The sequence below is a fragment of the Amaranthus tricolor genome, chromosome 16 (genome assembly GCF_026212465.1).
Source record: "Amaranthus tricolor cultivar Red isolate AtriRed21 chromosome 16, ASM2621246v1, whole genome shotgun sequence".
NCBI lineage: Eukaryota > Viridiplantae > Streptophyta > Magnoliopsida > Caryophyllales > Amaranthaceae > Amaranthus > Amaranthus tricolor.
Window position 1 is genome coordinate 3681223 of NC_080062.1, and position 13877 is coordinate 3695099.

General features: G+C 34.7%; 3 protein-coding genes across 3 annotated transcripts; all 3 read left to right on the forward strand.

Moving 5' to 3' along the window:
- The first annotated feature begins 363 nt into the window (after positions 1-363).
- LOC130802983 (UDP-glycosyltransferase 76B1-like) lies at positions 364-4643 on the forward strand. The gene is made up of 2 exons (XM_057667123.1): positions 364-1201; positions 3669-4643. The coding sequence occupies exons 1-2, from the start codon at positions 652-654 to the stop codon at positions 4544-4546; spliced, it is 1428 nt and encodes a 475-aa protein (XP_057523106.1). The 5' UTR covers positions 364-651; the 3' UTR covers positions 4547-4643.
- A 922-nt stretch (positions 4644-5565) lies between these two features.
- Positions 5566-8539, forward strand: LOC130802984 (UDP-glycosyltransferase 76B1-like). Its single transcript, XM_057667124.1, has 2 exons — positions 5566-6184; positions 7173-8539. The coding sequence occupies exons 1-2, from the start codon at positions 5698-5700 to the stop codon at positions 8069-8071; spliced, it is 1386 nt and encodes a 461-aa protein (XP_057523107.1). The 5' UTR covers positions 5566-5697; the 3' UTR covers positions 8072-8539.
- Positions 8540-10511: 1972 nt separating this feature from the next.
- Positions 10512-13573, forward strand: LOC130802986 (UDP-glycosyltransferase 76C2-like). Its single transcript, XM_057667125.1, has 2 exons — positions 10512-11246; positions 12495-13573. Exons 1-2 carry the CDS (start codon positions 10763-10765, stop codon positions 13358-13360), a joined length of 1350 nt encoding a protein of 449 aa, XP_057523108.1. The 5' UTR covers positions 10512-10762; the 3' UTR covers positions 13361-13573.
- The last annotated feature ends 304 nt before the right edge of the window (positions 13574-13877 follow it).

The following is a 13877-nucleotide window of genomic DNA, read 5'->3' on the forward strand; positions in this document are numbered from 1 at the left end:
GTTCACTTTAAATGACTTTCAAACTAGTGAAATGTTGTTTTCTATGTACTAATTTTTCTAATGTGCAATAATTAAAATTTAATTTACGTTTAGGGTCCACTGGCCGCAACCTCTTGATCTTATTTAACAAAAGTATAGTCTTCCATCTTTCATCTCTCTCTATACCCTGATTTATGTTACTTGAACTCGGATACTGATGTCGGATACTGAAATGTGCCCAAGTGTTGGTTATGTCTAAATATTCAATTTTTTGCCCAAAATGAAGTGTCTAAATGCCATATCAATGTCCGAGCATTAAGGATTAGACACAGGTACGTGAAGCAAAATAAAGAATCCAAATAACATAGACCTTGATCATAGCTTCCATGAGCGTGATATAGTAAGTATAATAACGATGATGATGTTCACAAAAGCATTTTGACATCAACACTCTCAACCTTAGCAAAACTACATCCTTTAGTCAACAACTCTCATAATCCCTACTATTGTTAACTACTCATCAACATGTAATTACTCCAACGCCAAGTGGGATTCTGCCTAGACGAGATACAGAAAGGTCAAATGTATATATTTTCAATCACTTCTTTCAATGTCACACTATAAATTTAGGTCCACAATCAGAAAATAAGAAGCTGTGGTCCTGGAAAACTGATGCAAGCGTTAAAAGAAAGGCGGCATCTTTATCCTGATAGATTTGTTCCTGCACACAACCTACAACAATCCAGACTACCTGTATTGCAACAGAACATGGCTCGACGAAGATTAGTGCTCTTCCCTTTGCCTCTGCAGGGCCATCAGACTCCGATGCTTCAGCTAGCAACCATACTTTACTCAAAAGGGTTCGAAATTTCCATCATTCATACATATTTCAACTCTCCGAATCCTGCCAATTACCCCCATTTTGCCTTCCATTCTCTGCCTGATAACTTGACAGAAAGTGAAACTTCTACTGAAGATCTTACACTTCTTCTGCACAAACTGAACAGAAACTGTGCAGCGCCTTTTAGAGATCGTTTAGCACGAGTAATGGAGGATGCATCGGTTGCTTGCCTGATAACAGATGTGATTTGGTACTTCACACAAGCTGTTGCTGATACCCTTGATCTTTCGAGGATCGTGTTAAGGACTAATAATCCATCGTCTTTTATGGCTTTCACATACTTACCTCAGTTTAGAGATAAGGGTTACTTATCTGCTCAAGGTATTCTCTAAAATCTTTCTACGTTTTAGCGTGTACTTTTAGCTGATCAAACCAACCAACAGCTCTAGCTAACGGTCATTAATATGCTAAAACTTTATTATTGCCAATATTTTTGCCAAAAGGAGGTGAAAGATGATAGATTTTCTGACAATTTTATGCAATTATCACACTATAAGTTAGAATATGACTAGACATGTTTTTGAGGTGATGAAGAATGTTCGGTAAAGAGTAGTTTGAATAAGTTTATCCCCATATCTTGCTTGTTTAATTAATGGGTGTTTAAAATGTAGATTAGAGCAAAATGGATATTTTAATGACTGTCATTTGGTTAGATATTTATTGGTATAGTAGTGTTTGGTGAAGGGTAGGTTAAGCAAAGGAGATAGTCTTTCCATCTTAGATAGTCTAATCAACTCTTTTTGCTTTGTTGCTATAAATTTGCTATAATTTTTTCTTTGGTCATAATTATGTAATTTTAATTTCATTTAACTCCTCTCATAAATTTTTATCTGAGAGAGTCTCACCGTAAAACTTTCTCCATACATGGATTGAATAGTCGAACTAATACAATTATTTGCATATGAACACTTTATATTAAAGTCGTCTCACGGAGAGATAGAGATGGGCTCTCACAAAAATAGCTCAATTTCTTTTTTTCTCCTCACACACATGTCTTTTTAACTTGAATTTCAAAATAAATTTCTCCTTTGTACAAAAATTATTAGGACATGCAAGTACTTTTTAAACCAAATTCTATGGAAAAATTAGTGAAAATAATTAAATCTTTCGTCCATTTACTATGAATAATTTTACTGTTGGATAATTTTCTATTAATCCAACATTTACAATGTATTTGCTCTAAGCATACTCAGTGATCTGAACCACCACAACCTCACCCCTAAAACACCACAGCTCTACCTTCTCTTTCGACATCGATATGTTAGGAGCAAATAAATATTAAAGATGATATTAAAAATAGAGATTATTAAGCAAAGAAAATATATTTTGGGCATCAACATCATTACCTGTTACTATCAAGAAAAAGGGAAACGAAAATGGTTCACAAAACTTGATGATGTTCCTTGGGTCCTTAAATAACTTGGGAATACTCTATTTAATTTGAGTTTGGTCCCAACCTCATTCAAGCTCCCTTCATGGACTGTTACTTGTCAACTACCTCTGCCTAGTTAGTTGATCCTATATACATCACATGTCATGTTCATAGATCTTTCTAGTCTCTGCTACAACATTCAATGGGACACTAGGGAGTATATGACATTTGTTTTACTGTTGTAGGTACCACATTAATACCATTAACAACAGTTAAATTGCGTTTGAAAATGAGAAGGGTTAAGAGGTTATTTCAAATTAGATAATATTTATAGATCTTAGTGTTCATATATCTTATTGTTGTTGATTTTAATTAGAAAATTATAAATAAAGAATTTGAGAATGACAAAGTTTAAAAAATTATTTTCAAATTTTCAATTTTAACTATTTTTAAAACGATGATGAAATTAATGCAATAGAGGAGTGAATTTGAACTCAATATGGTGCAAGAACAATTATTTATATAGAAACTATGAAGTTCTTCCTCAAAATGAAATTAGGTAATGTAACTAGGACACTCCTGAAGTAAAATGCTCGATTTATTTCTTTGAATTTGCTCCCAATCTTTTAGAATGTGAGAGTTTTAGATAAAAAGAAAGTAAAATAAACTTAATGAAATGGAAGAAGTAGTTAGAATTAAAAACAAGTGTTACAATAACTCAACTAGAAAATTTTGAGCGTTCGCACCGTACTGACCCACTCTATCCACTTAATTCTTTGTAAACCCATACTTAAGGATAACAGCTAGTTTCCAGAGAGACTGTTTCTCTGAGAGACGTCTCTCAGCCCAGTTCTTTAAAGTTTAATACTTACTTTTACTCTATATTTTTCTTTATGGGCCGACTCAATCAAAGATAGTCTCTTAAGAATTTGTGTAAGGATAAAGCAAAAAATAAAATTTTAGAAGATCGAAAATATATAGAATAAAATTACTACTAAAAAGTTACTACTAAGAAGACTAGCTTGAAGTTCTAACTCTAATATCAATGCGTCCATTACTATTAACCCACCAATTGCTTCTCGAGCTGAGTAACTCTTTGACCGCATGCTTTTTATGAGTATGATTACCATCTTCTATATGTCCCCAAATCTTAATCAGAGTTTTTATGAGCATGATACATCAAGTACGAATATGATGATGATATAATAAAAAAAATTCCAAGGGCTAAACTTTAAAAATTAAATAGTCCGCAGGATGGGTCGGGTCCCTACCCACCCTTCTTATGACTTCGTCCATGCCCACGCCCGCGCCCATGCCCACGCCCGCGCCCATGCCCGTGCCCTTGCTGGTGTCTATGCTGCCCAACTCTCTCACCAGCCGCCCCTATATTTAATTGTTGTTATTGTCCTGTCTCAGGCACTCAACTTGAAGAGCCAGTACCAGAGCTTCCACCTCTAAAAGTGAAGGATATTCCTAGAAACTACACTCGTCATCCTGAACTAAACGATGCCATGGCTAATATGCTAATGGAAACTTCCAAAGCTTCTAAAGGCCTAATCTTTAACACATTGCAAGAACTTGAAGGTTCTTCCTTATCATTAGTTCGTCAACATTTCAACATTCCTGTTTTCGCAATCGGGCCATTTCAAAAACAGGTTAAGGCCTCGTCGAGTAGCTTGTTAGCCGAAGACCAGAGTTGCATTCCATGGCTAAATAGCCTGCCACCTAAATCTGTGCTTTATGTAAGCTTTGGAAGTATAGCTGCTATTGATCAGACTCAGTTTAATGAGATTGCTTGGGGATTAGCCCTTAGCATACAATCATTTTTGTGGGTTATTAGGCCAGGATTAGTCCGCGGCCTAGATGGGTCTGTGCCATTGCCAGATGGATTCATAGAGATGGTCATGGATCGAAGCAGGATAGTAGAATGGGCCCCACAAGAAGAGGTGTTAGGTCATCCTGCAATTTGCGGATTCTGGACTCATTGTGGATGGAATTCAGTATTAGAAAGTATTTGTCAAGGTGTGCCCATGATTTGTCTACCATTCTTTGGTGATCAGATGAATAATGCAAGATATGTGACTGATGTTTGGAGGGTAGGGTTGCGATTCGAGCATGATTCAAATCGACAAGATATAGAGAAGGGAATTAGAAGGCTAATGGTAGAGACTGAAGGCAAAGAAATGAGAAAAAGGGCAATAATTTTGAAAGATCAAGCAAGTTTATGTGTAGCTAAAGGTGGATCATCTTACCAAGCTTTGGAGAGTTTAGTTGCTCATATTTTGTCATTTTGAATCATTTATCTTCTTCATTATGAGCTTAATCTTTTGTAGTTTCCCAAGGACTTTGCTTCATTTTGGTCTATTGATATCAACAATTATTTGCTAACAATATAATGTTTTGGTACTAAAGGGAGAAAATATAATATATTATGAAAACATAATATAAAAAATATAATACTCCATAATGTTTGCTATTAAAAATTAATTAAAAATATTACCTATATTATATTAGTACTAATAAAAGTAATTTTAAAGTTGTATACATCTGATCTCCCAAACTCCACCTTAGGTGGGAGCCATTTATTGGAAATGAAAATTAAGGTAATGAAATATTCTTGTTGTAGTTGAAAGTACTACTTGACAATATTTATGATCATATATGCTACTCATATTATATTATTTCCTTTATAAAATCCATTCCAACTCATTACTAATATTAAATGGAAGTGAAATTATAAAAAAAAATTACAACTTTATTACCATTTGAATGACACACACAGCACAATACATTGCAAACTATAAATAAAATTCATTCTCATTATTATTATTTTATTACGATAACGTTATGTACACATAACAATACAAAAGGCCCAAAAGAATAAGCCAAAAAGCACCAGTCTTCAAAGCTGAGATAAGTTCATGTGCCAGACTTCTACAAACACAAACAAACACAAAAGTTCAATATTGCTGAAGAAACCAAATGTAACACGCAAGCAAATGCATCAAATCCAATAGACTAACAAAATTTGTTCAAGACTTCTACAACTTCACATTTCACAATAAAGAATAGTTTTATCACTTATTGGATCCTCTCATTCCATTAACATTTACACAACAATATTTGACAAACAATTGATATTTGATAGTTGATAGCTGAATATATTAGTTGATTTGACCAGTTGATTTTATTGATTGATTTGACTAATTGATTTTAAACCCGCTATTATAAGAAGCTTGTTCAACATCAGCTTATTCATAATAATAAGTTATTTCAACCAATTAATTTACCAAATGCTAATATCAAATAATTTGACCATTCAACCCTCTATTTATATTAAAATAAACTAAAATTACATAATAAACTATTTTACTAACACCCTACTCAATAAAAGAGACCATAAAAATCTACCAGAACTGATCCAGAAACCAAAAAGAAACTAACAATGGCTAACCAAGTGAACAAGCTGGGCTGCAGAGTCGTGCTGTATCCACAGCCGCTTGTCGGGCACATAACTCCGATGCTTCACATCGGAAACGCCCTCTATTCTAAGGGATTTTCCGTCACTTTAATCCAAACTCGACTCCATTCACCAGATCCAGATGCATTCCCCAACTTCACATTCCACTACATTGATGAAACACTATGGAGTGCTGAAGTTCTTGCTTCAGATCCTTGGGAGAAGGTAGCTTTACTGAATAAGAGGTTTATGGTACCTTTTCGAGATTCGTTGGGTAGGATTTTAAGGGATGCTTCCAGTGCGGAGGAGTCGGTTGCTTGCTTGATATCGGATCCATTGTGGGATTTTGTAGCGGCGATTGCTGATGAATTTGATCTCCCAAGGCTTGGTATCAGAACTGGTGGGTTATTGGCTTTTGTTATGTATGAATCACTACCACTTTTAAGGCAAAAAGGGTACTTCTCCCTTCAAGGTTAGACCAATTTCAATACTTCCTAGCTTTGTAGTGTAAATTGTATATAATATAACAATAACAAAACCTTAATCCAAACAATAAAGGGTGATGCTGTGATGGATAAACCAAAACAAATTAAAACAACAATGCGTCATTTTGACAAATGACAAATTAAAACTAGAAATAATCATTCAGGTCATCGGGTCAATTTCGAGTCATGTGTTTTGGGTCGGTTGAAAATCGGTTCTTGTGTCTACATTGATTTTTACATTATTTTAAATTCATTTTGAAGTCGGTTCGGTTCCAAACTCAGGTTGATATCAAGTCATCAAGTCTGTTGTTGGTCATTGATTAGAGAAAAAATGAATCAAAAGGGTAAAAATTTAAAAACCAATAAAAAAGCTACTTATTAGGTTTTGGTTTTTATTTAAAAGTATTAGCCAAACATTTTTTTTAGAAAAGCATACAAGACAATGAGCCATACAAACAATTGAACAAGCGCACATGAATTCTTTCTTTAAGGGCATGTTTGTATAAGGTATAAGGAGTAACATATCAAAGGGAATACGAGATACTCCCTTGTTTTATTGAATTTGCAATATTTTTCATTTTAATCCGTCCCACTTAATTTGCATCACTTTTATTTTTGGATAATAACCCACCACTTTTTAATCTCATCTATATAATTTAACTCCCTTCTAATTTCATCTACACAATTTATTCTCTCTGTTCATTTATAACCACTTTCTTAAAAATTATTTTCTTTCTCTTTTATGCAAATCTAATGAAAAAGAGGGAGATAATTCACAAGAGGTGATGGTGGTGGTGGTTGAAGGAGAAAGAGGAGACAGAATTGTTATCCTTTGATAAGGTATTCCCTACCATTTCAAGCATGCCTTTGAACTAAGCCCCCCTAATTAATGCAAGAAAAATTGAATGAGCAAGTATAAACTACAACTCTACATATCTTTCCTTTCATTAATTCTCAAGTGCCTGTATTTCTCAGAGAACGAACAAGAAGCAGAAGTTTTGGAGATTCCACCACTAAAAGTGAAAGATCTTCCAACAGAAAATCATGATGCAATAGCTGTTACAGTTGAAGAAAGCAAGAGTTATCGTCAAGGAATCATCTGTAACACATTCAAGGAACTTGAAGGGTCGATTCTTGATCAATATAGCAGAAGTCTTTCGAATGCCCCCATCTTTCCAATCGGCCCCTTGCACGAGTACTCTCCAACTAGCATGGGGGGAATCCTCGATCAAGATCATAGCTCCATCACATGGCTAAACACACAAGCACCAAAATCTGTATTATATGTGAGCTTTGGGACACTTGCAACTATAACCAAAGAACAGTTTTTAGAGACAGCTTGGGGACTTGCCCAAAGCAAACATCCCTTCTTATGGGTGGTTCAACCTAAGTTGATCAACGGTTCAGATACAAGTGATCACGAACTTCCCAAAGATTTTATCACGGAAGTGAGCGGAAGAGGTTATATTGTAACATGGGCACCGCAGCGTGAGGTTTTGGCCCATCCGAGTGTTGGAGGATTTTGGACACACTCGGGTTGGAATTCGATTATTGAGAGTATTTCTGAAGGGGTACCAATGATTTGCTTTCCATTTTTTGGGGATCAAAAGGTCAATGCAAGAGTTGTGAGTGATGTTTGGAAGATTGGGTTGCAGTTGGAGAAAAAGACGGAAAGACGAGAAATAGAGAGGGTGATCCATAGACTGATGGTGGAAAAAGAAGGTGAAGAGCTAAGAGAAAGGGTAGGAGCTCTGAAAGAGAAAGCACACAGTAGTCTAATGGAAGGAGGGTCTTCATATAGAGCATTAGATCAGCTGACTGATCATATTTTATCATTCTGTAGAGCTGAAAACCTAAGAGATGAAACTCACTAATATGCTAGACTCGTAATCTATGAAACTTGGACTCGGGTACTGATGTTGGATACTGATACGTGTCCAAGCGCCGGATACGTCTAAATATTCAATTTTACGCCTAAAATGAAGCGTCTAAGTGCCAAAATTGGACACGAGTACCAGTAACATAGCTAGTAATAAGTTCCACGTATCAGCTTTCTCGAAACAAGGAAAGAAGATGAGAGGCCTTGATCTTTCATCTAATTCAAGCCCTTTCTATTTCTTACCCCATTTGGGTTATTTTTGAAATGTATTATTAAATTAGAGCTACACTCGTGAGACTTTCTCTCGGTAAGATGACCTCAAAACAAAGAGTCTATATGTTGATAATTTATTAGTTGGGTTATTCAGCCTGCATCTTACAATAATTTGTGATTAACTTAAGCCTCCATCTTACGATTGATAAATAAACTATACTATTGGCGTTTCAGCCTTGCTAAAATATAAGACCTTCCTTCAGAGTCACAGCAAACCTAATAAAAGCTTGAGAAGAAGAGATCAAGACTATTAGAAATACATAATCCACAATGTTATCTTATAGTAATAATAACCCAAATGCCACGCCTTTCTCCCATATATGAAAAAATTAATCAAAAAATATAATAAGTTTATTAATAAAATAAATATATATTTACTATAAATAAGACGTAAAATAAAAATTTTGCATAATACTCCAAAATTTTTAAAAACGGCTCTGTAAAAAAAATTGCATGATAGTCGAGTTCACCAAGCATGCCCCTAAGTTCTCATTTTTAAACATTAGTTCACTAGAAACATGTACCAATGTCTGCTAACTTATGGTCACAACTCACAAGATACCTAAGGTCCCAAGCATGTATATTCTAAGCAAGTTTTGAACATATTTTGACCTATCAAATCGATCAATTAGGTTAATTTTAGTTGAGTCAATTTCAGTCCAATCATCTTGAAGTCGAGTGGTTTTCGATTTGGTCGAGTTTAGTTAGACCCAATAGATCAAAGGTTCTAAATTTTTTTCTAATCAATTAAATTTTTCAAAACAAATATCATATGGAGTTTTTTATTTAATAATCTTAACTTTTCTTATAATAAACTAATATATATTTTCTAAGGCTTTAATAAAGAAATACAGCTAATCTCTTGAGAGACCGTCTCTTTGAGAAACGTATCTCAAGCCTAACCCATTAAAATTCAATGTCTACTTACCGTATTCTTAATGCCTACTTACATTATTCTTAATGTTTACTTACCATATTCTTAATGTCTATTTTCAATATCGTAAATGTCTACTTATATCATTCCTAATACTTACTTATAATATTTTTAAAAAAATATAATGAATCGGCCCAAGTAGAACTCACGACAATTTGTGAAAGAAATATTGATCTGATACACAAAAGCAAATTAGATACTTGTATGAGAGGTCAAGTACTAATTGAAAAGACCAACAAAAACCACTGGACCAATAACAACATTAATATTTATTGATGCACATCAGCAGTACTATAGTGCTATAGCTCAAATATGGTGGCATGGTGGCTCATTCAATTTAATTCTTTCCCATCTCATTCCAATGGGCGGAATGCTAAAGCAGAATTAATAATAAACTGAAAAGCATCCTCAATAGTTAATAATATAATATACTCCCTCTATCCCTATGAGAATGCATCCATTTTAATTTGGGTGAAATTTAATAGAAAGTAAAATTTATTAGTGAATAAGACAAAAAACAAATGGACGATAGGAATGAGTGGTTATGATGGAAAAAGATTTTTATGGATGAAATTTAAAGAAATAAAATGGGGTCATTGTCATAAAAAGAAAGAGTGCAAAATGAATAAGACAAATTAAAATAGAAAGGAGTGCAAATTAAGAAGAACTGAGGAAATATCCTTTTATAACAGTGGGCATTTACAACCCCAATTCTACAAAACATGATCAAAACAGAAAAGGACGTCGTATATGTCCCAGTCTCAGTCCCCAGACTAACATCGAATAAAATAAGCTTTTTTATAAAAAATTCCCAAAATAAATTTTGGAAAATTTTAATTCCTAAAATAAACGTCTTCATGTCCGAGCCTAGGGTTAGGGTTTGTTCATTGTTAGTAACAGCGAACAAAGAAGAACAACGTCTTAACGTTTTAAAGGAACAAAAAAATAAAAACAAGCTTATTTGCTGTTGATAACAACTATTTATTATTTTTTTGTCCCTTTAAACGTTATGACATTGTCCCTCTTTGTTCGTTGTTACTAACAGCGAACAAAATAATTTTCTTTTCTTTCAAACAAATCGGACCTTAGGCTTGAACCAGAATAAGCTTATTTTAGGGAATTTTTGTTTAAAAAGCTTATTTTATAGTTTATTTCGTCCCCAGATACCAAACTAAAGCTTCAAAGTGTTAAAATAATCTAGAAAAATCTAGGATTTTAATTAAATATAAAAATATCTAAACTAAAGAATTAAAAAATAAAAATATCTAAGATAATATAATGGAAGATCCTAGAAAAGTAATTAAAAAATTAAAAATATCTAAGATATTTTAGTAAACTTGCACTATAAATACCCATTGATGTAATCAATTTTTTGTGCAATGAAGAACAATATTCATTCTACATATTCACTCATCTTCCTCTTCAAATAAATCCATTCACTATTTTACCATCTAAATTTTTCCTACACAAAGAAGACAGATGCAGCAAGAAAACATGGGGGTCAGGTTACTACTATTCCCTCTACCACTTCAAGGCCATGCTATACCAATGTTTCATCTAGCAAATCTCCTCCAGAAAAAAGGCTTTTTAATCACCATCGTCCAAACCCGATACAACTCTCCCGATCCCAATAACTTTCCTCTTTTCACCTTCCACTTCCTGGAAGATGGCTTGCCTGCAAACGCCACACCTGCTCCAAACGATTATTCGACCGTCCTATCCGTCCTCAACACAAACTGTTTAACACCATTCTACAATTGCTTGTCACAGATTTTGTGTAAAGCTGCCAAAGACCAGGAACCTATTGCTTGCCTTATTGCAGATCCTATGTGGTCATTCGCAGGATCTGTTTCCAGTAGACTCAAACTGCCTAGGATCACACTGAGAAGTACTAGTATGTCTGCCTATTTTGTGTATCATTCCTTGCCGTCATTAAGAGACAAAGGCTACTACCCTCTGCAAGGTAATACTTCCTCCGGTTTTTAATAGTTCTACATTTCTGTTTTGCACGCTATTCAATGCATAATTTTAATATTTAATATCTTTAATTTTATATAATATAAAATTCTAAAAACTTAATATTATGAAAATATACATCAAGATGAATCAAACAAGATCTCACTTGACTATGTTTTACATTATACATAGGGAAATATATGCCGAATACAATCAGTTGATGAATAATAGTTGTTACAAGAACTGTAGCAACAATTAAAATCCAAAGGAAGTATATTACTACCATTGAATTTCCCATAGTTTTTGATATATTTTTTGTTTGGAAACCCTCAAAAGAATCTTGTTAGCAACCTTTACTGGATTTTATCTTTCAACTTGTTCATAACAAAATTCCAAAATCAGACTATTTTGCCACAAGCACAAAGATGGGTAAAGTTTTGCCTCAAATGTTACTTGCAAAATCAATCAATCAATCACAATTAGAAAACATTAGTTCATATCAATTACTCAAGCAGCTAGGACCATTATATTGTGAGTAGATAACATAAACCCAATAAAACACCTGAAACAAAATCAACGCCTAACATGTACAAGATTCTAACATATATATCATCATATCCAATATCCTGCTTGAAAGCAGGGTCTAGATGAAGGATGGTGACGGACAATCCATACCATACTCCCTTCACAAGGAGGACTAGAGGAATACGGTCAATTTTACCCCAAACAGTAAGAGCCCTGCATAAAGAAGGTCTCAAGTACAGCTATTTGCAGAAAAAACAGCACAAGCAAAAACTAGGTGTACAAAAAAAACGATGAGTAATAAACAAAATGAAGCGGGTAAGCCGGGTAAGAAACAACTAGACACTAGGGCAAGAAGGCAACTCAAGAAACTATTATTAGTCTAAAATATGGATCTGACGTCTCTAACTATTCCAGTATTCCTATCCCTAGTCAGATCCACAGAGAGACGCAACTCACTCGAGATTAAAAAACACTGGCATTTATATTTCAAAACTTTTTCATTTAAAAAACAATGCTACTTATCTCCTGATACCAAGAGCACCATCACTATAAAATGTTTAGCAAGGTAAAAATTCTTTCATGGGTATCAGGGTATCTTCTTGTAAGAGTATATTCGAATTAAATCGCAAAATCAACAAGAACAAATATAGCAGCAGTCTCTCCTCTATTGCATTTATTTCTTTTAATAACTATATTACCTGCTGAACCAAGAATACAACTTCAATTTCAGAAACTAAATTTGATGAGCTAGTGCCGGAGCTTCCACCCCTCAAAGTCAAAGACCTACCTCCAGAGGCAGGGCAAGACCTATTGGCTGATACAGTAAAGGAGACCAACACTTCACAAGGAATCATCTGGAACACATTTGAAGAACTTGAAGATGCCTATATAACTAGAGTTCGGCAAGTCCTTTCCATTCCTATATTTCCAATAGGCCCAATACACAAATACTCGCAACAATCTCCGGTGAACATATGGGCACAAGATCAAACTTCTATTTCATGGCTTAACAAACAAGCACCCCATTCAGTACTCTATGTTAGTTTTGGAAGCATCGCAGCAGTAAGCAAAGCTGATTTCATCGAGATTGCCAGAGGATTAGCTAACAGCAAGCAGGCTTTCCTATGGGTTGTTCGACATGGACTGATTGAAGGATCAAATGAAAATAACCCACTCCCTTTGCCAAATGGTTACTTGGACATGATAGGTCAAAGGGGACATATAGTCAACTGGGCACCACAGCAAGAGGTTTTGGCACACCCTGCTGTAGGAGGTTTCTGGACACATTGTGGATGGAATTCAATTATGGAGAGTATCAGTGAAGGGGTTCCAATGCTTTGCCTACCCTGTTTTGCTGATCAGACTATGAACATGAGGCATGTATGTGATAACTGGAAAATTGGGTTGCAGCTAGAAAAGGGTTTGAAAAGTGAAGAAATAGAGAGGGCAGTCAAAAAACTGTTGGTGGAAGAAGAAGGTGCAGCATTGAGAAACAGAATCAAAGCTTTGAAAGAAAAGGCAACTCTTTCTCTAAAGGAAGGTGGCTCCTCATACAAATCCTTAGAGGATCTCACTAACTACCTGTTATCACTTTAGGAAAATTATTGATTTGCAAATTAATGGCATAGTTTGGTTGAGAAAGGGTTGGTTAACATTTAGAGGCTTAGACTTGCTTATTCACTAATTAGTGTGTATGGTGAAAAAAGAATAGAATAAAGAATTTGGTTGAATCCTATAGTTTCATCAAAAGGTTTTGTACTTCTCAAAGTATTATCAACAAATTACAACTAATAGGAACCCTCTCAGACACACTCTAATTGTTTGCAATCAACTGTCAAAACAACAATGGTATTTGCGCTCACATACAAGCTCTCACTCTCTCCAATAGTTCAACAGCTTAATTTGAGATTGCATGTACTTCAGTCCTCATGCATTTTCTCTGACCCTTAAAGCCTCCATTATAGGTCCAAAGAGCCGAAAGAATCCAACTTTGTATTCGGCTATTCGCTGATCTCTATGCATGCAAAATGAAAAACCGAAAGTCTAACACAGTTTACTCGCAACCAAAGTAGTTGCTTGTCCAAGCAAGTGAACTGCTTGCCAAAGCACTCAT